We start from the raw sequence: 27,256 nt of genomic DNA, 5'->3' as shown, positions 1-27,256 counted from the left end.
ACAGGGGGTTATGAGAAACACATGATGCATTCTTCACTGCCGCACTGGCAGAAAGGTGAAGATATTTAAAGGGGGGATTTGCAGGGGTGGAAGAAAGGAGAAGTTGAAGCGTGTGAGTCTACATGTCTGTCTTAATTAGCCTACACTTAGAAGATTGGGAAAGCCACCAAACAGACTCATGTGGAGATGATGTCATTATGTGAGACCCACAGCTACTGAGGAGCACTGGAACACTTGGAGGGCCCTGGGTTGGAGGCCAGGTCAGTTTCCTTACAAGGATCAAGGATACACTTTCTTCTTGTAACTTTGTTAATCTTGTTTAGAACAACCGGTCCAGTCTAGTTCAAAGCAAAGCAAAAAAATACATATATATAGTGCTTAGTCTCATGTTGATTCTTACTTGATAAAACCCTATCTTTGTGTTGACGAGCCGGCAGGTGAGACCTTAACAGACTCCAGAGAGGAAGGAGAGTGGCTGGGACGTTAGTCAGCTACAACAACAAGGCTCAAGATAAAGAGTCATTTGTCACTGCATCCAGTGACAATACATTGTGTTATTTATAGAGCTGCCTCTGTGGTTCGCTGGTGTGACTCTGCAAGATCAGAGGTGACGTGTCTTTTGGGGACTTTGAGACAAAGTGTGTTTTCTTCAAATAAGAAAGGGCAAAAGTGCACTATCCCTATCACTTTATCATCCTTCAGCGTGTCTTTGCACACAGCAAACTGTTGAAGTCGTCATTCTTAAAGCTTTCTAGAGCGCAGTTGACGTTAAATCTGCAAAGCAAATCTACACTTCTCTGATGGGATTGTCCACCAAGGGCCCTCCAGAAGGATCTAGACTGGAGGTTCTAGAGTGTTTGGAATAACGCCCAGGAGTCAATTAAGACCCCACTACGGCTTGTTCACACACTCTCCTCTAATCCCTCTCAACACCATAGTCAATATTGTCAGACGGCGAGGGGGTGCGTGCCTCCGTCCTCCTCCCCAGACTGCCCCCACATCGTGTTATATTGATCTAAGTGTAAGCTGAGGAGCAGGAGGATGGAGAGGAGCATGCAACAGTCTGAGCAAACAGTCTAAAAGGGTCTGGAACCCTCTCTTTATCCTGACCCCCCCCCCCCCCCCCCCCCCCCCCCCGCCACACACACGCACACACTTTCATCTCCTGCCTGAATCACCTCTACAGTCCTGTACTCTGAACCAGTACCATTCCCTGACTATGTTTCATCTATTTAGAAGGACAACATGCGTGGTATTAGGATTCCGACGGTGCGCTTGTTTGCTGATTGCAGTGTGCCACTCTGCTCAGACAGGTTGGTGAGCTGTTTTAGAAGATGGCCATAGGGTGTCGAAATTGTGGACGACTGAAAGGGTGGATTGAGATGGTGAAGTTAAAGTGTGTCTTAATAACCTTGTTCCCAGACAGGACAGGATGAAGCATGTGGAGGCTGTGGTAAAGGGTCAGCGACTGAAAGAGAGTGTGTTCAATGGAGGCTGTCACAGCTGAAAGTGAGGGTCATTATCACATCAAATACAGGCCGGCACCTTCATTTAGTAATCACTCCATTAATGACAGGAGAAATTACTCCTGGAAGAATGAAAAGTTTGGGTATGTGTTCGAGGTTCGGGTTTTTTTTTGCTTGGATCCAGTGGATCAAAGAATTTGTGTAGGACCTGTAGTATGCATTTCTCTTCACATCTGGACTACATTTCCTTGTGTATTTGCTGTAGTCTGCTTTACCATATCATGGTTTCATAGAATCTGTCAAAACACACAAATGTCAAGGATGAAAAATTACATCTCCCTCTAATGCCAATTGTAAAATACTCCATACTTTGCTTTGGAAACGGCACAATCAAAAGAATAGTGATGACAGCAATACAATCAAGCCTTTCTACATGCAGCACTCAGGTTCTGATTTAGTCCCTTACCAGGGTCCTGTGTAACCCTACCTCACCAGTCTGAAGCACAACTTCAGCTGTCGTTACTGAGATGCAGAACAGAACCGGAAAAAAGAAAAGGCAGTTCTTTCAAAAACATTAGGTAGACTTGATTCAATTTTGTTATTTTAGATTGACTTGATTTGGTTGTATGTTTTTAACTGAGAAGTGTGTAACTAGGCCTACAGAGAAATCACAAGGGAAAGCTTCCAAAAGCCTTCAATTGTGTCACAATGGCAACATCGGTTGTAGTATGTACTGTATGCATTTAAATGCACAAGCCTGTTCTAGTATGGTAGCATTGTTAACATTTTAACAACTAGTGCACAGTGCCTGTGATGCAGTCGGTGACACACACACATTCCTGGAATTATAGTAAAAATGATGAAGCAAGTGAAATCATTTATCAAGCAAAAGCATAGTGAATTCATCGCAAAACACTCTGCCCAGGACTTAGTCTGAAGATATCCAATGTTAAAAGTGCTATGCATCGAGTCGATGACAAGATCTTGAGGAACGCCTCCATCCATAATGAAGACACACATCTGGTCCTTCTACAGCGCTGCCTGGGACGATCTTAATAGGGTTAATGCACAACACCACTTGTTTTTCCAAGACTCTGATTAAAAAGCATTTGCTTCTCCCCTCAAAGAAACCCCGCAATCTGGGAGCACATTGAAGTTTAACAATCGCCGCCGCACGGCCTTGATGAAGATCCACATGTGCTGCAGATGTGTCTCTTGGGCCAAGGCTGGTTCCTCCTGATGGTGGAGGTTGCCACATGCTGCCCCTGTGTTATTCCTGGGTCCCTATACTTAAAAATAAGCACCCCAGACACATCTGAAATCTGGACAGACGAATGAATGAGCCTCTCATACTGTAAGTGGATTGTGGGTACCAAACACCTTGATCTGAGAAACCACACTTGCGTGCACATATTACATTTCCTTAACAGTTGCTATGTTCTTATTTTTCTAATATAGGGAAATAAAAGAGTGCTGTACCGCACACAGCATGCAGCACAAACTCGAGAGCTTTCTTTGCCTGATCTATGTTGATCACTCATGCAGGCCGTTCAACCACAATCCATGGATGTGATTTGGGAAGGGAGGGGCACACATACCAGTGTGACTGGAACCTTTTCCGACACAGATGCTTAGTGAGATGCTACTCCCTGATGGGGTCCTATGAGGAGGCACCGATTCAACGGCCAGCTAATCAGCCCCCAGAAAGCCTGGTCCCATTTCAGATTACCGTTGGAGGAATAAGCTCATAGAACACATCGCCCTGACAGCCATGAGTGACTCTGTCACCCCAGACCTCCAGTCACCCAGCGCTGGGGAACACCAGATTGTATATAACTGTCTATATGGGAGGTCAGATGGCTGAGCGGTTACTAATGTGACAAATGACATTGTGTCCCTGGGCAAGGCACTTCACCCTACTTGCCTTGGGGGAATGTCCCTGTACTACTGTAAGTCGCTCTGGATAAGAGCGTCTGCTAAATGACTAAATGTAAATGTAATGTCTAATTACTCCATTTCAGAGGGGGGTAGGACATTAAAGGAAAAGTCCCCTACACCTGTGCGGCAAACCATGATGAACGAGCACCTTGTATATTAGTACTTTAAGCTGTGTTGGAAACTAAAGGTGGTTCATTCTGAACCATTCCCATCAGTGTGTTTAAGAGGGAAAATACTGCTCAGTAAATTTGGTGTAAAACTTGAAACTTCAGAACAGTTTCTTCTCCCCTAACAGCTTCTTTACTATGAGGTAAAAGACGGATGGAAAAAAAATTGCCAGCTTGTGAAAAGAGTTACAGTTTAGCTAAAATACCAACACCGACACAACATTTAGAGACCATTTACCTATGAAATAGGAGAGGTTACGGGAGCAATTGAGCAAAAATGCCCAAATTGGGGTCGATATGTACATTGTTATTGTGGTTGTGTCGAATGGAAATGCATACGTTTAGTATTGATACAATTTAATCTGTCTAAGTAAGTTTTCTTAGCGAGCTTTAAGCCAATTACTGTCTGTCCTTGTCTGACAAGCTGCCTACTCACATTCTCCTGAACACGGGGCTGACCAGACAGGCTCACAAGGCCCCATTTAGAAAATGAGAACGACATCTCTAGAGCTGGTAGACACGAACACCTGCAAAAACGATATTCTCACAGTTTATCTGACTCTGACATGCTCTAAATTCGACTTTTGACAACACTATAAGACGGTGTATCAAAGAGATCTGTGTTAGACCTTTTTGGCACGCAGACAGTAACAAATGGGCTTGACAGTGTAGAGTTCTGAATGACCTCATTCAACAAAATGCCAGGCCTTCAGGGATCATCATACTTATATTGTAAAGTAGGTAACTTCTTTAGGAAACTCTTGCCACTTTCAACTAATGTAGGGTAACATTCATAGGCAAAAGACGGCGCAAGTTTTTCACACACAACTCAACACAACCCATCCCATGTAAGGCTTTCTGCACATTCTTGAGTTGAAAGCATAATTGCAAGTATTTCACTTTCATTTGTCTCAATTGGAAACCATACAAACTGAGTTGTCAGCATCTGCAGTGTATACGTGAATGTCTAATGAATGAAGTAATGGAGAGATGGTCTGGCCAGTCTTCCCTTCGCTCCTCCTGGCTATTGGCCTGCCTGTTCATCCCTCTCTCTCCTCCTCCCCCCAGGCCCAGACTGTGAGTCTCCACCAACAGAGCGAGGCCTGGCAGACGGAAGGAAACATTACCTGGAGCACAGCACTAACTGGCCAGAGCCCAGAAACCCCACAAGTGCTAATGAACAGGGGAAATGAACAGGGGGAGAGAGCAAGTGAAATAAAGAATGGGAGGACCTTTAAAGGGAGTCTTGTCAAGCCCGCCAGTTGTGCTGCTGACAGAGGCTTAAGGAACTTCCTCGGGGGTAATTAAAGGGTTATCCTACACAATGAAGAAATTAAACAGTAAAAACTCTCAGGGTAGATGACTGTTTTTCTTGCAAAGACAAGGAAGCATCTAGAAAAGTAAACAGTCTCCTGACTTTTGCTGGGTACTCTCGCTCGACCTCTCTCTCTCTGGGTGCCGTGGGAATTTCAGGGCAAGTGTTATCCTTCCTGAGAATAGGACTGTGTTGAATAAGGAGGATTTACAGAGCCTTTGACTGTTAAGTATCTCCAACCTCTCTCTGCCAAAGCTAACACTTTGAGAATGTACAGTACATGGTTCACATCCATGTACTGTATATACACACACACGCATTCTCATTCCTGCACAGGCACATGTCAAATTGACTCATTGGTCTGAGCCAGAGTGTGTGGTGTCTCATGGGTAAAAAAAAAAAAAGTGTTAAGCCTGTATTCCCGTTATAATTAAATGAAATGAAAAATGCAAATGTCCTCATCACACAAAGGCTCATACCTATAATTCTCGGCCTGTAGCTGGTACCAGTGTTCCCATGACGACTACACAGTGAGGCACTCTGCCACAACATGTCAGAGAACACCGTCTCTTAACCATGACTGTTTGATACCATCCTCACTATCCCGGATAAGATAACGGCCATGTTCAACTGTCAGGCTGAGGAGACTGGGAATGCGTTTCCGAGAGTTATTGCCCAAGTGTGTGTCTATATGTGTGTTTTGGGAGAAGGACGAACATGTCTGCATCTGCTTTGGCAGAGGGATGACCCTGTAACTCTTTGAAGCCCAAGCCAGGTATGCACATGCATAGCATCCACTGTGGGAATTCACCTAGCCCACAACACTGGCTTACTGACAGAGGCCCTTCATTCATATAACAGAATGTGGTCAGATGTCATAATGTCTTCTCCTGATTTCATCTGGTTGAATTTAGGCTCTGGTTAAACTGATCTGTGCTGCCAACTATATGAACTGTTTTTTAGCAACAGTGCAGAGCTTGAAGAGTTGAGTTGAAATAAGGATAAAGTTTTGCATATAAAACACGTTCCCTCATTGAAAATGAGGGGATTCTCTCTTGAGGAATATCCACAATTGCCAAGACAGGGATTTCACTCCATCATTGTATCTTTTCCTCTCCACCCGGTTGTTACGAAAATGACTATCTATCTCCACGTTACTCCTACGACATTTCTCGGAGTTGCCTGATGTACGTTACACACATAGACAAACACGTTTTCCATTTGGCAGCCTGTTGTCCTTGTTTTTTTGGTGACCATGGCAACCATACATTGAGCCAACGTTGGTCTTTTTGGCTATGCTGTGATTACAGGGTATAAATATGCCCTCAGATTTAGGCTCAGAACAACTCTAATTCTAAGTAAGGAGAGAAGGCTCTAAAGCGTTAGAGCACCAAAACAAGTTTCCCATACCAGACACAACTAAACAGCATGATTTCCAGTGTAGCCATACCAGTAAAGACACAGGGATTGGGCTAGGGCTAGGCTAAATTAGGCTGATGGGCTGGTCTACTCCCTTGTGGCCCCTGGTTCAGCCAGATCTGCTTCTGATCCAGGAGTCGTAGGCCGGTGTGTTTGTTATCCCTGGGCCCTCAGCATTTCCACAGGCAGCCCTGTCTGCTTATTTTGCTGTTTGAACAGTTTACTGTAGCTCGTCTGCGTCCTGTCCCTGGAGCTGGACCAGTCTCGCCTGCGACAGCAGGTGTCAGGGACGTTCCCCCCTCGTCTGTCTCAGACAGGATTCACTCCGCTAAGGACCCAACCACGAAAATACTGGCCACGTTGAGATTCCCGAAAAACGTTGATGGAATCTGTACGCCTCCTCAAAGAACTGAGCTGCTGGCGAGCCGACGGATGCGTCCGACGAAGGTGCCAGCAAACAATGTTAAGGCTTTGAAGGGTTTGGGTTTCAGTTGTTTCAGTCGTCTTCCTGCCTTCTAGTAAACTGTGCACAGGGGCAGGTGATGATTAAGTGCATTGCGTGTTACTTTGTCCCAAAGCACTAAATAATCATGCTAATTGCTAATGGCTCAAAATTGGTGCCCCACAGAGCCAGCTCTGTAACCTTAGATCTGTAATTATCCACAGGTCAACCTTCCCCCAGGAATAATCCGAGAGTCAGCGGAAATCTATTTCGTCTGTGAGCTTAATAGAGCTACAACAACACAGTTACAATAGGCTCCCATTCTGGGAAGGCTATTGTCTAGTGTCTTCTCTTCTCAGGCTGAGTGACAAATGAGTCATTACGGAACCGTTGAGGATGTAATGACCTCAGGTGACTCACACTTCATAAATGGATCGTATCTCTTCCAACCAGAATGGCTCAGACTTTTGCTCACAGACATGCAAGTCTTTTCATCTGTATATTGTCCTTTTCTACCCTCAACATACGCACGGCTGACTCCAGACATGCACTTCTTGTCATGCCTCTGTGACCTCTTACTCTTCTGAGCTGGGAGTTGTGATTGGCTCGATGGTCTGACTGTCTTATCCCACGCTGACCACAGCTGTGTGTGTGTGAGTGCAAACCGAGAGAGAGAGAGAGCGAGAGAGAGAGAGAGAGAGAGAGGTGGGGCGAGCACAGCAGACCACAAACTGTCCTTCCTCCCACTCCGTGCAGCCCTCAGGAACAGGCCTGTTTACCTAAGCACCTCCCGTCAATGTTTACAAGTCCTGCACATTTTGTTTTAACGTGTTTAACTTCTCCAAAGTTTATTTTGGTTTACTTCAACTGTGAGTGTAAAGGCTACACTGGCGGACAGAAGAAGGAACCAAGACGTCAGCTAGTGGAATAAGTGTGTGTGTGTGTGTGTGTGTGTGTTTGTATGTGTTTGTGAGTGTGGCGTGAGGAAGGGGTCATCCGAGGGGGCACCTGGGAGAAGACGGGAGGACAGCAGGGCAGGCTGGGAAGACAGATTTGAAACAGGAAGGAAACGTCTCTGAGGAGGAGGCATTGGATTAAACAGGGCATGCTCGGAATGGCATGGTTTTAAAAAGGAAGCAGAAGAAGGAAAGAGAGGAGAAGATAGCGGGAGTGGGGGGGGGGGTGTTGGTTAATCCCCTAAAGCATCCATATATTGCTGCCCCTCACTCGTCTCCCTGTGCTTGTAAATGGAGAGGAATGTAACTTGTTGTATTTGGACCCTGTGCGTGGACGCCTCTGGTAAGGAGAGATTTATGTGTGCAGACGTTGCCCAAAGCGCACTGCTTATTTCTTCTTTAACTAGAAGCTTTGAAGCAGAGGGCGACCGTTCCAGAGAGACAACCATTATCTTAGCTGTATTTTCATTTCACAATGATTTATGTTTTATAACCACATTAGAGACCTGTCAAAGCCTGTTAGTGTTACTGTATGTCCAGCCAACATATAGAGTTGGCTTCAGTTGGTTGATATAACGTCTTGGATGGTATTCTTGACATAGAATAACATATTCTCTCAAATAAACCTTGGTCTTGTAGATTTCATCTGAGAGGAATATCTGGCTACTGTGTTTTCAACATAATTAATTATTCCTCTTAAGTATTGCAGTTATCTTGTATGAGGATTTTCTTTACGCCTATCAAACACAACTATCAATAGAATTTTCTAAAGTGACAAAATGTAAAAATACTTACAAAATGCAAAGAAAAAAGAAGAAAAAAACCTTGAGACTCATCCCAGTCAATCAGATGACAACAGGCCAGTTCTCCAGTTTGAACTTTCCCTCATTGACTGTGGCAGATACAAGGAACACGTGCTTCAGCAGCATCTCAGTAAAGATTCCTTTTTTCTGGTGGAGATGTTTACACTGCAATCAACAGAAAGTGAACTCCTAAAAAAAATACAAGATACCCCCTCTGCTTTTACTTAGCATTTCTAATCTTAAAATGGTCTCTTGGCTAGCCATTCCCTCGAGTGAAACCCTAGATAAGAGGGAAGGGAGAAGAAGGGTCCTTGGAAAGCCATCAAGTTAACCTTATATAAGCCGCATTCAACAACATTTCCCCTTACCCCACGTACTCACTCAGTCATTCTGTGGTATGCCAGTGTGTGTGTGTGTGTGTGTTTACATGCATGGATGTGGAGTGTGCCCAGGGGGACCAGCACAAATGCAAAACAGAACGGTCGATGCCATGAAACAAAAACAAACAAGGTACTATCACCAGCGTGTACAGAACAACCTTAGGAATCACATTGTTCAAATGTAGTGAATACGAGAAGAAGCATTCCGGATGACCTGCCCAGCAATCCAGGTTTAACAGTCGGGACATAAAATGCAACCCACAGGCTGTAAAACGACCTGTAAGGTTTTCAATAGATGGCCATAAATTGAAAGTTATTCCGGCACTGAAACGATATCTCTCTCTGTGTCATAGCCAGTTTGGAGGACAGTTCCTGACAGTATGTGACCTGACAGGAAGCCAGCGCTGGGCTCAGTCAATAGGCCTTCCTGTAAGCCTATTGGGCACTAGTCTTCTCAGGTATCGGCTGTTTGGTCTGGCTGTATTGATAAACTTTTGCGAAACTGATGACACTGTATGGAGTCGGTTCTTTCCCAACATGACAATCTACAGGGGATAAGAAAGAGTGTTTTTATCTGTCATCGAGTGGGAAATGGGACCGTTTTTTATCCGATGCGACAACTGAGGAGGTGGTTCTGTACAGTATGCATAAGCTTCCTAAACGGCGCAAATTATAACCTTTTTGCAGACAAAAACTATCTGTGTGATAGGAGGACTAGAAGGTTCCCTCATGTTACTCATCAGGAGATTCATTGTTTGAGTCTCTCCTCCAGGGTGAAGGGCCAAGAAGTCAAGGCTGGAGGGCAGAAGGGTCGGGGGGGGGTGATGTGAGTGCAGTCATCCCTGGCTAACCTCGGAGCTCTGAGCCTCACAGCTCCTTTCTCCTCTAGTCTTTCACCCTGCCGTGGACCCACGGCAGCGTAACAGCCTAATTTAGAGGGAGAGAAAGAAAGGCCGAAATCCCCCCTTTCTCAGGAAGATTAGTGGCTGTCCCTTTGGAGTGGGCTGCGGGCTGGGAGCCTTTTTTCACAGGGTGTTTTTTTCTGCCAGTGGCCTGACCCATGGAGCACCTTCTCCGAGCGGGGCTCTGAAACCAGATGAGAGGCCCTGGAGGAGAAAAGACCCTCTCGTACCTCTCCGCTCCATCTTCGCTGATCCCCCCGTCATTCTCCTCCTTCTCAGTTCAACTTTCAGCCACACACATCTCCCTCGTCAGAAACATTTCTCTCTTAGTACTGCCCCCCTTTTAAAGACCTAATGCATGTTCTTCCCTCGCTTCTCTGACCACAGCTCTCTATTCATCTCCACTTGGGACAGGGTTGTGATTGACACAATACTGCTTGTCACTCACTTTCTTCACCAAACTAGCTACACTCACACATTACTGGACCCATCTCCCTGTATCCAGTTAGTGGCCTGCTCATATAGGACTGCTGGTTGAACCAATGGGTGTAGCGTTAAAAGCAAAAGTTGAAACTTTTGTGGGAAGGGGCACCAAGGAAAGTAGGAATTCCACTCAGAGAATTCATCTCCTTCTAAATATACAGCCCGGCTCTGTGAAAGATGTATGTGACACTGAAGTCGAGGCGGTTCATTACTGATAGACACTGTTCCACTGGCCTAGTTCAGGCGAAAATAAAGAGCGAAGTGGAGAAACAACTGTGACACACAGAAGTACTGAACAACTAGTACACCCTAGAAGCCGACAGGAGTTAGTTTACCCCAAGCCTGTGCTAGCCTGCCTGGCCAGACAGATGCGGGCCGTCAGAGAGAATGCTGGTACCCATTTAAAACCATTAACAAGGCCCAGAGAAAGAAGCCTGATGCATATCGCAGGCTGGCTTTACCAACAACATGCCCCCTTCATCCTCCCTCCCTCCTTCAGCTGCTCTTCCCCCTCCCCCCTGCCCTCCCCCCTGCCCTCCTCCCTGCCCCGTGGCCCGGTGCACTGTCAGTTGTAGGGGCCAGATCGTCATTACATTTTCAAATCCACGGTGTCAGATTTAACAAGGCAAGGCATGTCTCTGTAAAACAGGACTGAAATGGGCTTTCATTAGCTGTCTTCTTACACTGGCTACGTGTCAAACTGACACATAGGAGCGGTCGACAGCTCCTTATACTGGCACTCATGACCAATGAATGGCGTTTCATCTTCCCTGTTTAACTTGAATCTGATTTGACATTTTTAAGGCAAAGTGTTTTGAGGGGCTGTGCTTTGAGGGACTTGTTTTATCCTTCAACATCAGGGGGTAAAAAAAGCCGCAGTGAAATCTTCCATTCATGTTCATTCAATCTACTGTGCATACATACCAAGGTTTGGTGATGTATTCATGTTATGATGATCTCCATAATGATTACAAAACCAGTAGATTTAAAAGGCTGCTCAAAAGTACAACAAAGGAGCAACCCACATGTATCTGATGCCGGCATGGTTATATACGTGCCCCTTTCACCATGTCCACAAATAGAGAATTAGGGGTTAAGGTTTTCTGATGGCAGGCCACCAAGCCCTTCATTAAAGAGTAAAACTGCTGGATTGATCAGCTGCACCACTGTTTCAGCGGAGGGCTTTAGAAGATGTCTTTGTCAATCTCTGAAAGACTTTTAATGTCCACCCCTCCACCAGCAAGGCGTTAGTAATTTATAAAGCCGATACTCGGGAGGCAAGAACAAGGTCCTCCAACCTCGTTATGGGGAGTTTTCATCACACACACATCGCCCTTTTCATCTTTAAAACATGAGACCTCTATCCCTCTCTCGCGTTCTGGATATTCTCCGACCGGACGCCCACCCGCCCTCCGTGAGAGGCGTCAAATTCTCTCCATTCCTAACATGAGAGATGGGAGAAGTATCGTGTTGAGGAAACCTGTAGGTGGTGCCTTACCAAAAAACTTGACTTCACTCTGACTTGCGTTTCTGTCTAGATGCTGAGGTTTCGTGGGTCTTTGTATAGCTGCCAGGGAGGCCACAGTGAATGTCCTACTTCTCACTCGGTTCTCTAAACAATTCACGTCGATGGCTTGTGGCAGGCCACCAAGCTTACCATTAAACTGAAATATCGCCACCGTATCAGATATTCTCATTAGCATATCAAAAGGTACAGTAGCTTCCCTTGCTCGTCTTTGTCAGAGGACGCTGATGCGCTGTGTCGTCCACTGCTGTGCCAGTCAGTTTTAGTAATTCATAGTGTTTATACACGAGAGGTGAGAACAAGGTCTTTCGATCTCATTACCGTGCTTTTCATCATCCTCTGACATCTTTGAAACACTTCTTTCTTTTCATGTCCTACCGAACTGTGGACCTGAATATGCTACAATGCAATGTTCTTCTTCCTGAGCTGTGTACCAACATTGCTTTAAGGCCACATCAGGGTCCATCATTCAGTAGCTCAACAGCAGAAAATAGGTCAAATTACAGGGCTTTGCATGAGGAGCATCACAAAGGAAAATCCAATGAAACCACAATGATGTTTAAATAAAAATGGTTCATCTTCACGTACTGGGGATATGGTGCTCAATAGGATCATGCTAAATATACATTTCAGTTAACAATAAGTATTGTGTAGCCAGGAGCCTCCATACCTCTGGTCAGTGTGGTAGGGGAGGGTTTCTTGGGGAGATCAGAGAAGCTGCTGGCGTCCAGGCCTGATCCCTTGCACTCCTTCTTCTCAGATGCTGCCTGAGCCGAGGTCTCCATGGTGTACAGCTCAGAGGGAGAACCTAAGGAAGAGGTGAGAGAAACAAAGAACGGTGAGCTGGATGACAAGCGGATGTGGAAGAAGACATTTTTTTTACGGTTGTGTGTGACATTTCAAATGGCTGCAGATTGTTTGTGTAAGTAGAAATACAGAGATAGACGTGTCATGAGAAGAAGAAAAGACAAAGAGTGTGCTCTTGTTTATTTTCAGACACAAAACCATTCAATATGTGACATGAACCAGGATCTTCTGAGGTCCTGCCGTTGCCAAGCACTGAGGCAAAAGACACCAAAGCCACAATGGAGTCTGTTATATTGCATCATGTGGCGTGTCTGGTCTGACTATTCCCATACACATTTAACTAAATATAAAAACCAAGTTGTACTGTAAGAAGGAAAGGAATTTCTTTCTCTCGCTGGTATAAATAAGTCTTAAGACAATCACCATTCAACAAATTAAAAGTGCAAAAATACAATAAAAAAGGGCGTGCCTGCATTGCAACATGACATAACAAAACGTAATTTATGTTTGAATGAGTAAAAATCTTTCTCAGTGACGTGACAGTTTGTCTCCACACTTTACAGTTACTATGTAACAGTAATGTGTTTGTGTCATTTCAAGTCATTCAAGTCCAAAATTGGTTGTGAAGCCAAGTTTCTTAACTTGGTGTGATAAGTACATAGAGCGGCCCCTTCATTTGTAGACGGCACAGACCCACTGCAGGCTGCAGCCTCAGCCACTGGGACTGTGTCAATACTTCCACATGCCTGCGTGAATGACCCATGACTTGGCTGCATGCCACTTGTTTGAGTTTGTGGTCTGAGGCAGAGAGTCGAGGCCCTTCCACACACTCACCAGCCTGTGGTCATCTCTGTCCAAACACATCCATTGTAGGTGTTTAGTAGTATGTACAGCGTGGTAGATGGATGAAGGGAAGTTAAGATTCCCAACAGGTCCATGTTTCAAATGAATGCACGGCATTGGTTAAAATCTCAATTGCTGGAAGTGGCTGGACTCGTAAAACAGAAATGTGTTTAATGTGTGTTTTTTCGGACATGCTCCGAGTCTATGGAAACAAATGTACGCTTGTAAAATTAATTTCCTTAAATCCTGCTAAAAAGGTGACCTCAAACGATTTTTTTTCATACATCCATTGAGTGATAGAACGCATACAGTCCTGTACTGTGTCATGCATGTGGTTCTTTTGAGGACATTAACAATCCAGAATTTATCCTTTAAGAGCTACAGTAGTCCAAGGAACAAAAACAGATACAGTATGTACTTCTTAGACACTGACATACTATTTCAGTAAACAGTACAGTATTATAGTACCGTGTACAGAACTGTGCAAGGAAAAGTCGACCGTGTTACGGAGGGTGAGCTCTAGTGTTAAGTATTTGCGGTTTCAAGTATTTTCACCCAACATGTCATGTTTGATTGGAGGTGAGATCAGTGTGTGTGTGTGTGTGTGTGTGCGTATGGGCCGGTGGCCATGCCGTTCCGGTGACCCTTCATAGGTGTTAGTCGCCTGTCCCCATGCCAAGGTAAGCCGATTAGAGGTGGGCAGCTAACAGGTTTAGGGGGGCATCTGTTTCTGCCTTTCTCCTGCCAAAGGCAAAGTCCTCACACTAGTCTTGTTTCTTGACAACTCATTCATAGAGGCTGTTTCAGCGATATGAATCACCATTTTGGGGATTTAATTAGAAGCCGTTCTCTAAATCAAGAATGGCTGAGTAGTCAAACTAAGTGCTCAGTAAGACAGCTTTTACTGTCAATATGGGGTCTTCGTATAGACCCTTCTCAATAACCTCTATGTCAACGTTCTGTCCTTCAACGTGTGTTGTTGATGTCTCTGTGTGACTGAGGGTCCTCTAAATCGCTTTATGTTTCATCAACATCTGGAATCGCCTCCATCTTTTTTGCTTTTAGGTCATACCAAGAATGTGATTTTCAGTTACCTTATTAAAACATAGGTACCGGTATGTCAAAGGCTTCTTTTTTGTTGTTGCAACAAAGACACAAACAACTCAGATACATTTAGGGCTACAATATCAGGAAAAAAAAGCTTATTAGACACAGTAATTCACACAGAGTTTGGCTTAGAAGCGTCCTCAACTTCACCCTGCACCCCCACCTCCTCAGATCTCCAGCAGGTCTTTGGATGGCCCACACCCCCACAGTCTCCCTGCAGACCAGACCCATGCTGGCCTTCTGACAGGGGTGCCGGGCTCTGACGGGACAGTACAGGTGTCAGGAACTGAAAGGACAGATGGTGGGCCAAGGAGAACAAACAACAAGAGAGCATTTCTTTTCTCTTCTTCTGGTTGGCTGGGCAGCCTAGTGCAGCGCGCGAATAGGATCACAGTTCCGCCCCCCCCCCCCCCCCTTCTCCTCACCCAAGAACCCCTTCTCACCCCACAGCCCATGTGACCAGGGGCAGGGGAGGGCAGTGCAGGATGGGATAATCCCCTGCCCCCAGCCGCCTTCCTCTCTGTTGTTTTCTGCTTCCCCTACACACACTTCTCTCAGCGTCCAAGGCGGCAATGGCTCAGACCGTTTTGGGTGTTTCGTTTCTAAAGTGCAACATGCAGCATTAGTCTTTGAGTCAGGTATTCCGTAAAGGAGTGTTTACCGCAGCCACCGTGCAAGTTTTGGGCTGCATTTTTTTCCACTGAGGTACTGCTTCAAAACATTGTGGTAAATTATCCCAACAAATTACTGTGTGGTTCTGTGGAAAACCTGTGTCATCACATAACAAATCATACCTCCAGTGCTGCACGGGGCATGCAGAGGGCAGCTGAGACTTAACCATGTCTTTGATTATATCATCTAAGTTCATTTGTAATGGCAGGGCCCATCTCTGAGGCGACGAAGTAGTGGTTGTCAAATACAGACAACAATCCTTGTTTGACAACGTTCGCTCGTACAAAAGGGAAAGAAGAAGTGAACTAGAGAGACAATCAAACGTGCAGTACATTAGAAATTCTCCCGTCAGCCAGTAACCTCCATTGTCAGCCTTTACTGAGATGAATCACTAGGACATGCCACTTAACCACGCAAGGCCTTGAAACAGCCCAGACATGAAGTAACTCATCTCCTTCTGACTCCCTCTCTTTCTCTCTCTCTCTGTCCAGACTTTTGTTAAGAAACCTGGTGTGTGTTTTCCTTAGCGCCTCATTCAGTTTCAAGTGTTCCTCTCTCCACTACCGTTCAGCAGATCCCCTTTCACCAACACTCGATGGAATGCAAACAGACTTCAAAGGCACCTCTCATTTGAAGATTTCCAGTTTGAACTCCTCTTTCTTCACATCCCGAGTCCCAGTGTGTTACCGATGCTGGTACCACCTTATTCCTGTTTTCCCATGTCATTTCCAGCTATGTAACCTATGTATAACGGATGTAAACGCTGTGTGGGCTGTCTGAGGTTGGATGCCCCTGTGCCAACTCAGATGTCTGTACTTCTGCTGAGCACGTGTTTTAGGAGGTGGTGCTGGTTGAGTTGGTCGGCAGTCAAAATCAGATCTATTTCTGTCGTCCCTCGGGTTAACAGGGATCTAGTGGCTTCTGTAGTATCTATTTCCAAATTGGAGGCCTAATTGTTTTACCTTCATTTAAATCACCATTCATGACAACAGTTTTTGACTCCGGTCAGAACGTCTGAGTTTTATACATTTAATCCACATACCGTTTCAGTGCTTACCTTAGTCTGCTGCCAGCAGTCTACCTTTCAGGAATTTGCTTGCACTGGTGGCACCTTACCATGATCTCAAACACACCATACTAAAGTCTGGAAACTGTCAAGTCTGCACACTCTCCTCAGTAGATCACAGTGTATTAGGAGAAGGCATCCAGGAAGCCCAATTCAGCTTACTTGCTCCTCCCAACAGGCTACAGGCTAATTCAGACAAAATACAGCTGTTTTAACATGGCCAAGGCCAGCCCTAGGCCAGCCCTAACCACTTTGGTCAGACCAAACCTGGCTTTTTCTTGTCTGTGTGACAGAGAGAATCATGAAAGCATTTTAAATCTGATATTTTATTCATTTAGCAAACATTCAAATAGAATTCGAAATTCAGGAAATAGTCCATTTTTATATAATTTCTTGTCAAATCGCAAAATAACCACATCAATCTTTCAGCTACCCAGTGCAAGCATTTGATTTAATCTTCTCTTCACTAGTACTACCTTTCTCTCAAAGGCCACTGCTGTGCATACTTCCTGATTGTTGCCAAGCATTGTTTATACAACATCAAACTAATGGTTTCTGTGACTCTTTACACAGTAACCCATCTCAGATTCACTGTACTCTGCTGTATACCATCACACTACACTTATAAAACGTTCCACAATTTGCAATCCTCTTGACTCTTCCAGGACCGACTAATAGAGGCATCAGAAGCAGACTCAGTGCATCCCACTGAGGAGAGTAATGACAGTGCAACAGTGCTTACGATGTGGACAACCAGCTCCGAGTGCACTCTCTCAGGGGTCGTATGTGTGGTCATGACAGTAACACACAGAGTTCCTCTTTCTGCAGTCTCCTCAATTATAATCCTCCACTCAGTGTGGTTTGGCTGTTGATGAATACATGCTTCATTACGGGGTTTTATCTCATACAGTGAAGGTTTGAACTTTTGAACTCTATTCAGTCTACCAAACAGACAGGTATTAGGTTTACACTTTGAGATACTTAGTTTACACTTTCCTCTAGTCATTGTGCCTTCCTTAACGTCCTTTGGTTCATTTGATCTGAACAAACACGAAGACAATCAGATGCTTTGTCCTGAAATTGTGAGTTTATTTTGGTATCAGTTGTTATCTGACATCCTGTCTTTGTGGGTAATGTGGCGGTGTGTAAAGTGACAGAGATCTGTTTGGTCTGGTCCTGTGAGCATTAGAAGTCATTGTTCCTCTATAGCAGTATAATCTATTCCCAGGAAAACACACAAAATGCTTCAGAAGCACTTTTGCCAGCTTTGTGGTGGAAAAAGAACTGATATGAAGCATTATATGGATAATGTCATACATATCATCAGATACTTCTAGTTTGGCTTGTTACATTAGATACAGTAGATGTCTAGGGAATGTGTCTCTGGTACAAGTTTGGGCAGCACGAAGGGCACATTTGAGATAGATGAATCACTGTTTCCGAAGAGACATCTCTAAGTAACCCTTTTGAAGCTCTGAAAGGGCAGAACAGTGAACAAGAGATAAAGAACGTGAGGTTCACATTAGTCATTAGTCTGATTCAGAGACAGAAATAAATGGTGTGTGAGTGTGACATGTCCCATTATGAATGGGTTCTTCTGGTCAGTGAAGCAGGGCACACGCATTCTTAAGGGATAGCCTTCGCGAGTAGGAGGAGCCCGATTAGACAATTAAGAGCACATGTAGCAGAGGTGGTTAGGTGACCTTATCACCTAGAAGGAAATGGGCTTTAACTTAGTCGATTAATACAGTCTGTGCAGCCACTCAAAAAAATACATTTAAACCCATTGATGACATTCATATGAATGGCTATACAAGTTGATTTGAGTCCCGAATTGTTGGGTTGAACTTCAAGACCATATTTACCACAGATCCCAAGAAAAGACATTGAAAGATCAAGACAAGTCTTGTGGATGTGCCCCAGCACTCCATGCTAGTAGATGCAATATCCTGTGGTTGATCTCTTTGTCTCTCCTGACCAATGGCAAACAGATGTTGAGATCACAACCTCAACACAATTACCAAGAGGACTTCCAAGCTGTTAGGTTCAGTTTTTATTTACAGTTATTTCCATTTAAAAAATACGGTTTCAGCTAATTTGTGATGGCGAGGGGAGGTTCAAGACAAATTTGATGTATTTTGTAGCAAAACAAAACTTCTTAAACTGAGTTTGTTTGTTTGGCAGGGATCTTTGATATGTCTTCTAAGTTGGTGGTTTTCTTAGGGGGACCCCCTGGTCTTAGGTGACAGCCAGCTGCTACTAGTGCCACATTGCTGAGTCGGCTTCCTCACAACATTTGGCCCCCAGTCATTTATTCTAAATGTGTTGTTAGCACTCACTCTCAACAGTTTCAGCTGTCAATACCCTCACCAGCTACTTAGGCGATGGTGGGTGGTGTGGGCAGAACTCGTGGGGGAGTTGTGTGTGCGAGTGTGCGTAAACTGTACATGCCTGGGAATCAAAGTTGGCAGAAATCAAAGTTGGTATTTTCTGCGCTTAAGTTTCTCTGCGGCGCGACTTCCGTGTTGTGGCCTGTGAGCGTTTATCATTCCACTTTAACTGTTTATGAATGCCGGCATTATCTCGGTGAGTGTGTGGTGTTAGTGGGCAACGTGTCAGCTGTTTGCCGACTCAGATCCCAGCCCTTGGTGACAAGAAGGAGAGACCCCTGTTGTATGAGGCCCTAGTGTGTTTATATGAGTGTGTGGGGTCACAGTCTTACCAGCTGTCAAAGCACACCATGAGGTGACAACTACAGAAACCCACATGACATGGAAGCAGGGGGCGGTTTCACACCGACAGCGACTTCCAAATCCACCCTTCCTCTTCGAATCCGGCCAGCTGAGATGGCCTCCACACTTCTCGAGACAGAGGGAGAGGAGTCGTGTGAGAGAGAACAGGCCTCTTCCCTCACCTCTCCTCGGAATGTTCTGCCATACCGCTACCACCTGTTGAGGCTACTCTGAACTCACAGTGTGAACTGCCCACTATGGGACAGCCTTTCATGTTCTCAAATCCTAAAGACAAAGACAGCATGGACCCATACGATCCACATTCAGCTCCTTCTGATGGGGAGATTACCAAACACGAGTACACCACAACCTCAGCCTGGCCCGGGCCCAGAGTCTGCCTAAGAGAGAGAGAGAGGAGAGGGAGAGGGAAAGGCCCATAGCAGAGACGTGCAGGGAGGAGGAGAAGGAGAGAGGAGCCGTTCGCTAAAGACTACCACATGGCTGCCAGCGAGCCTCCCAGTCTATCAGACAGGAGTCTGTGGCCTGGCAGAGAGTCAGCCATGTTTGGAAGTTAATATTGCTCATCAAATCGAAAACCGTAAGAAGATGAGCCCAACCACCCAGCCCCTACAGTTCAAGCCTACTTTGTAGCTACGGGAGGCATCCGGATAAATCACAACTTACAACCAGGCTTTCCCTCCCTACACAAAGCCCTGCACTGGAAGCACAAACAGACTCCTCCCCCCCCCTGGTGAATGCTCGTGGCCTCTGCATGGACCCTACTCGCTCTCTGCATCACATTAAGACCGACTGATGCCAAACACTGGAGACAATGCACCATTGTCTCGGAAGGAGTTCCCGTCAGTCTCCTAAACGCCACACAAACACACATACACTTAAAACACAGCAAGATAATTTTCATTGGTAGTGAAGAAAACACAGTAAGTGTTAGATGCAGATCCTGTCCGCCAGCCACCACTGAAAAGTTACTTCCTAAAAAAAAACTGCTGATCACCCTGTCACTGTGCCCCAACAGCAGTTCATAAGTGATGGGATGAATCAAGGTAACCCCCTTCAACCCCATGTGAATGATCTCTCTCCCTCTACTCCCTCTCTGTCTATCTCACTGTATCTCTCGGTCTCTCTATCTCTCTTTTCATGCTGGGACCTTCTTGACAGACCTCAGTAAATGAAACTAGTTGAGGTCGTTGAGACCTTGGAGTCTGGAGGCCCCCTGACCTCCCATTCTGGTGTCTCTGGAAATGCAATTTGAGACTTTAGAGGAAAAAGGCATGAGTAGGAACAAGATAATTAGGCGGAGATGCATGACTTTAAGAAACCTGGAAATAACCTGCTTCCTCAAGAGAAACCAGCTCCTTCATAATTGTACATTCTTGCTTTTGATGAGGTGGGAGTGCCACAGATGATTGATGAGGTCAATTACAGTAATGAGCTTGTCAGTGATTTCAACCTTTAACTGGCTTGTTAAAGACACATTGGGCTCTTTCCTTGCTTTGAAGTGTTGTTATTTTACACAGACATATGGTTTGTCATTCTCTTTTCGATAGCAAGAGAGGCAAAGACCCAATCGAGGGTGACCTGCCTGTCCCTGAATGGCTTTGAATGTATTTGAGCATGGCTGGGGCTGAGAGGGGAAGTAGGGATGGAGAGGAGGATGAGGGCTATGCTGTGTTCGTCTCCCGGATATGATGCGATCCCGTTGAACCCCGAACACTTGAGGAAGAATGAGCCGGATGCCTGGAGGGCTGCGGAACAACAGCCACTAGAGAATTGGGATTGTCCACTTGCCACCCAAACCAAAGCAGAGAGGGACTTGAGAGGAGCCCAAAATGGATGTAAGCTATCCCATCCCCTACCTTCTCTCTTTCTTTTCTCTCGTTTTCATTCTACCCCCACACTTCAATCCTTCCATCTCAAGTACAGGCCTGCCATGAGAGACCACAACGGAGCAGTTTAAAAAATAGCTGTCTTCTTACAGCTCCCTAAATGGCCATTAAATACTGATAAAATCAATTCAGCTCTAGTGAGAGTGCATCAGCCTCTCCCATACAGATCCCTACTCTGGACAGGAACTGCTGGACACCCAGCTTTTGTTCAGGCAAAGGGCCCGGACATGCACTAACCACAGGGGGCTTGCCATTCTTTTCACCATTGAATGTATAATGGCATAACATCAGTACATTTGAACAATTTCTTTCATACTTCATCTCTGGGAAAATCAATATGGACCAGCTGTATTTTATCCAGGTCAGCCAGATTCTTAAACACTATTTCGATTTCTGCAGTAATGCCAGAACCATTGGCAGAGCCACTGGACCCCCTAGTGGTCAGACTATCACTGTCCCACAGCTGGACTTTAGGAGACTGCAGTGTAGGAAGGACAAGCTGTGTTGAACAGCTTCATTGACCCGGTACAGCATAATGTCTTAAGTGTTTAAGTTCAGCAAGTCGGAGGTGTGTGTGTGTGTGGGGGGGCACTCTCCCTTCTCAACTTCACAGTTCTCTTAGTGGGGGACTGAGAAAGAGGGAGGATGGATGGGGTGTTTTCCTCAGAGTCATTCAGATTTCTCCCTTCTTTGCTCCACCACATGCTACACTCCATCGCTGTTTGTTTTCACAAAGTTTCACCCCCGTTTTCCACTAGTGCGGTTCATTGAATTTTCCACAGACTCACTTCCAGAGAAGAAAAGGGCCAGATCAATAAAGCGGGGGAGTGGGGAGCGATGTGTGAAAACGAATGCACACACAGAGGCTGGCGGGCTGGCTGGGGAAAGATGAAAGTGACATCGCCACCGTGGGTCTTAGCGCCCAGAGAGAGGACCCCCAGACCAGGCTGAATAAGCTGAATAGCCCATCATTTCTTTACATCCTTTCTCTCTCCCCAGGCATGACTGCTGGAACTCTTCATTCCACACAATGGCAAATGCACTAAAACTTTTTTTCTCATGCAAATGATCTGAACCAGGGCATCACATTCAATTACAAACACACCCATACACATTTCATACATAGCGGTAGACACACACACTGAAATGCTAACCCCAAGTGCTTTTCGAACCGAGAATATACAGTATGTCTGGTCCGAGGTAATATTTAGTATTTCAGTATTTCTTATTCAACATTACAATTTCAAAATCACGCTTTCATCCCAAGGCTTTTTAAAACCAGTTTCACTCATTTGGTACTTAGACTTAGTAATCTGATACTTTTTGCTGTAGGTCCATTTCTGATGCGTTTGTGAAACCCTGTGTTCAAATACATTTGTAACCCACAAAACTAGACAGAGCCTCCCCCCCCCCCCCCCCCAATCAGCATGCTCAAGCACCCAAAAAGTGTGACATCATTAAGAACATTTAGATAAAGTAAAAGCCAACAGCAAATATAACTGTTTAAGAACAGTACAAAAGCCTGGAGAGTTTGTTGATTATTCAGCCTTGAAAGCAAACAAAAAACTTTGAATCTTTCAACAGTCGGTACACAAGTCCCACTGACCTGTCTGATCCAGGGATTGGCACACACACTTACACGTAATTCAAGATTGTTTCAATCTGTATGTGAAAGTGGTTGAGGAGTAGGATCTATGTGTACTAAGAGTGTGGTGAGTGGTACATTGTGAGACACTTTCATTTGGAGCCAAGTGTTTGCATTGCTGGAAACAAAGTTATATTTTGATCTTCAACTATACAGTACGTGCCTGAAAATTTAAAGACCACATGTTGCACACGTATACATTTTGTGTGCCTTTTTCTACAATGGAAAAAAAAAATCTTACTGTTAAACAATACAATTTGAAAGAATACTTAAACAGCCACAAAAGCTTTGGTGTACAGAGGCACCTATATGAAGGCTCTAAAAGGATTGGCGCCGGACTCTGATCACATCTCTTCACATATGGATCAAGTTGCAAGACAGAATTTTTTGGATTCCTATGTCAGATAAGTTCAAAGTGCAAATGAGATGTGAAGTTACCCCGTGCCTTATTTGTCCTTGACACGCAAAGTAATGCTACAAGGCTATTAGATACTATTTCAACAGCCATATATACAGATAATAATATTAAGTTTAAAGTAAATGTCATTAATTTGATAAACTTCAGAAGTTAATCAATGCACAGCCAGCATCATCATCACTGAATGGTCCTACCTTGCGTGTTTTCTTTTTCTGAACCGATTCTCTTCAATTCACTTTGTCCGGTGAATCATTGACTGGCACTGATTCCGATAGCTGTCAGTAAAATGATACATTTATGTATGAAACGCACACATACCTATGCATCAGTAAAACTGACACAAAACTCCATGTGCTCCGCGCCTTACGGAAACTTGTTCTAAACTCTACAAAGTTCGAGACACGGCATCCCTCGACTATTTTATTGGAGCGCAGTTAGTCATCTAACTTTTACAATCCATCATAATGAAGCGGAAAACTTTCTATTTCCTTTCGTGATTATTCAAAAACATTGTTCTCGTTTTTTCTTATTGACGGAATGTAAAAACTCGTCTAGGTTTAATCGTCAGTTGTTCTAGACATGCGGTGGAGATATCTTCAGGCTGATCTGTTTTCAATCCGATCCCCTTTCCCCCCCTCGCCTCTCTCTCCTCCACCTCTCTGGTGAATTGGGCCATTTGCTGCACCAGATGGGCCGGGCTAACGGAATTCAGCAGTTAGACTCGGTGAAGTTAGATAAAGTTTCATTATTGTACGATTTCACGGAATATCGTGAAGAGTGTCTGTATGAGACCATTAGCATGTCAAGACCACATTATATTGACTAGCTACTTATTCTCAGATTTGATGAATCAATTAGTACTTTATCGTACTTTTTATTTACTTTATAATGTTTTATATACTGGCTGACTAAATTGTATGATTTGCACACACGTGTGTCACATATTTTTTCCATAATTAGGCCTACCCTGAATGGAATTAAACCAAGCAAAACATTGGATAAAAGAAGAAAAAAACATTGTTGATTAAACCATTAAACTCGTTGATAAAAACGATAAAAGGCTAAGATTAACTCATAAAAGGCTAGTTACATTTTTTACTTCTCCAAACCAACTAAGAATATGGTGTCCACCCGGTGACAAACGATGAATATTTTACGCTAAACAGCGAAACCTTGTGGTGTCATGCACTTTCAGCTTCAAGCTTTTTCACAAAATTAGTGGCTATAATGAACAGTAAATGTTATCTGATGTATTTACTCTGTTAGATTTCTGGATAAAATTATTAAATTCAAATCAAATGCATTTTATTGTACTTGAAAATAAAATGTTTTTATGTGCGCTTCTGCTGATTCACCAAAATATAGCCTACTTTTACTTTGTTGTTCATTGCCTACTTATATATTGAAGTAATTATGCTGTGTCCATTACAAGTATGTTACTCTTGTAGCTGGTATGAGAATATCCATGTGCACTGCTCTTGTTGCCCATTATTACCTTTGCCTCTGTAGCAACTAGCCCTAAAGAAATGTTATTGAACCCATATGAATCAACCCAGAATAATACAAAAGTGATGAAAGATTTTTAGAATGAGAAAGGAGGAAAATAACACACACAGTACCAAACACCACTGATCACCATAACCTTTTCAGCTGTGTACATCTCTATGATATGGCCCTGTTGTATTGCTACAGTGGGAACTGCATGTATCTCTTCTCTTGTCTGTACCCCAGTGTCTCTGTGGCCCTGTGTCCTTGTATACGTCAACAGTGGAGTTCACCACCGCCAGGCTTACTGGCCTTTCTCCTGAGCCAGCAGGCCGGACAGGCAGGAATGTTAATGAGCTCCCATAGTTCGTGATCACAGGAACAATATAGCAGAGACGAAGGTGGAGTAGTTTACTGTAGTTGAGGTTAGCTAGAGAGAAGGAGAGAAGAGAAGAGCAGAAGAGGGAAGGTTAAGGAAGAGAAAAGGACAGGAGAAGGAGGGAGGGAGGGAGGGAGGGAGGGAGGGAGGGAGGGAGGGAGGGAGGGAGGGAGGGAGGGAGGGAGGGAGGGGGGGAGGGAGAAAAGTGGTTAAGAGACAGCAACAAATTTCGATAGTCAAATAACCAAGTGATTGAATACATTCTTACAGTGTTACACAACTTTCAAGGAAAAGAAGAGTCAAGCATCCTTCATCAAAGTGTTTACAGAGTAAATATTCTCAGAGTGAAATCATTACAGCATTCAATTTCTGCGATTTGGCATATGAAGAGAATCTGACTTGATGACGTCACACATTTTCTTCTGTTGGTAACAAACTTGAGTTACAGTTGAAATCACAAAGATGTTATTGCCTTTTTACAAGTAAGACTTTGTCAAAAAAATTGAAAAAAATGCAAGTTCATGGTCAATTGACGGCATATTGACTCTAATGCAGTATGTGAGGGCTATGAGAGAACATTATGATACAGATAAGGATACAAACTGTAGGACACAGTGTTTGAGTCTGTGTGTTCGTGAAGGGACCTGTTGTTTTCTGGAAATTCAGTTTAATCACATCCATCAAGGAGACTACAGGGTTAGATATCTCTGGTGACTCAGAAAGATCTCACCTGGAGCACAGTACTGGTCCTGGCATTGTCCTTCTATCACTCTCTGCATTGCTTAGTTTTCCTGGAGATTAAAACAGTCACTCAGTGTCCTGACTACTACACAAAGTGATCTTTATCACAAGCAGAATGATCCCCGTTTTGTGAATTTAGGCCACATTGTCTTTCCGAGGTGTTCTTTTAAGTTTTGTCCTCACTGTTGTTCCGTTCATTTAAGTGGATGGATAACCGTTTGACTGGATGAATGTGTATATGTTGAAAAGCATTGTCATCTTGTGGTGTAAGGGGGTACTGCAAGCATACTATTTTGGGCCAAAAGTGTATTACCTCTTACTGGTACATGAAAGGTGCCTCCACATCAAAGCACTTCCTCTGGCAAAAATCAGTGAAATGGTAACTCTTTCAATAGACTGGACCAAAATAATACAACTTTGATACAGTTACAAGAGCAGTCATCCAATTCCAGCTGCATTCATGTAAATCTCACCACACGATGACGTGAGCTGGCAGTATAGAGCACTATTCTCTGCCGGCCAAAGTACCCAGGGTCTCTGTGACTCACACCTCCATCTGGCTTGAATTCCCCCAAGTGTTGTGTAGACACATACCCTGCAACATTATGAGACCTGACCATACATCCTTTTCCAGTAAAGCCAACCTCTCTGTGGGGTCTGGCGAAGGTTTGCAGAAAAAAAAAAAACGTCCCAGTGTTCCGGGAAAGGATGGTCTCACCAGAGGGTTGTTTCGGAAAGTGTTTGTTTCTCCTTGAAACAATGAGAACGATATTTTTTATATGTGGGCTCAATTTCGATTACAATCAGCTTCCCGGTCGACATAGATGAATAACGTACAGGTGGCTGTTGTTTACATGGGTGACATTTCACACAGTGAACTCTAGGGGGCAGCAGTGACTTGTTCAATGCCCTAACTAACGTTGAAATGAAGGAATTATTTGTCTTTGCTGGATTTCTCCTGAGTGACACATTTATTCCAACATATCAGTGATTCATTGCAAAAGGAAATGTGAGTTCACTGTTAAAGATATCATAATTATAAAACCTTTTCACCATTACAGTGTTTGAGTATGTGTTTATTGTGGCATTAGTTGGCAACCAATGACCCCATTGACCCTTTAGGGCACGCAAGCCAACCATGCAGTCATGCCTGGTCGTGTCTACAATTTTGTAAGTATCATTATACAGGTGGGAAAAATGTACTTAGCAGAACCTGAAGTCTGAATTTTTGTTCAGACTTTCTGTTGTGAGAACTCTAGTATCCTTACCTTCGACAGTCTGATGGCTTATGGAATGTGACAAAGAACAATGAAACTAAGTGAGGAGCAGGCCATATTCCTTGTGGCGTCAGGCAGGCCAGCGTTTCCTTGTCTCTTCTTGCCTCACACTCAGGAATGGACTTCTTGGTGTTGGGTGCACACACAAACGCACACACCCACACCCACTGCAGTACTGAACAACCATGGCCAGAGATGGAAGCAGAGATCAAGGTTTTCTATGTAACCACTGCAACTAGACACATGACATGGTGACCCTTGGCTCCACGTCTTTGGTCACTGGTGACAGGTGTAGGAAGCCTCAGTACTTCCTGACCTGCTGAGTAAAGTTGCACACACATGCAAGCACAGACCCCCCCACACACACCTAGCCATGCACAC

At 44.4% G+C, this 27,256-nt stretch overlaps 1 protein-coding gene across 1 annotated transcript in view; it reads right to left on the bottom strand.

Moving 5' to 3' along the window:
- The window catches only part of gli2a (GLI family zinc finger 2a), a 57,077-nt gene extending 33,439 nt beyond the window's left edge, over positions 1-23,638 (bottom strand). The window contains exons 1-2 of the mRNA XM_047046263.1: positions 23,188-23,638; positions 12,467-12,604 (exon numbers count right to left, since the gene is read on the bottom strand). Of these exons, the coding sequence (XP_046902219.1) occupies positions 12,467-12,581 (115 nt within the window). The 5' untranslated portion in view covers positions 12,582-12,604; positions 23,188-23,638. The remainder of the gene's footprint in view (positions 1-12,466; positions 12,605-23,187) is intronic.
- Positions 23,639-27,256: the final 3,618 nt, after the last annotated feature.

The sequence above is a fragment of the Hypomesus transpacificus genome, chromosome 23 (assembly GCF_021917145.1).
Source record: "Hypomesus transpacificus isolate Combined female chromosome 23, fHypTra1, whole genome shotgun sequence".
Classification (NCBI taxonomy): domain Eukaryota; kingdom Metazoa; phylum Chordata; class Actinopteri; order Osmeriformes; family Osmeridae; genus Hypomesus; species Hypomesus transpacificus.
Note: the sequence above shows the minus strand (reverse complement) of the source record. Positions and strands in the feature narration are given on the sequence as shown.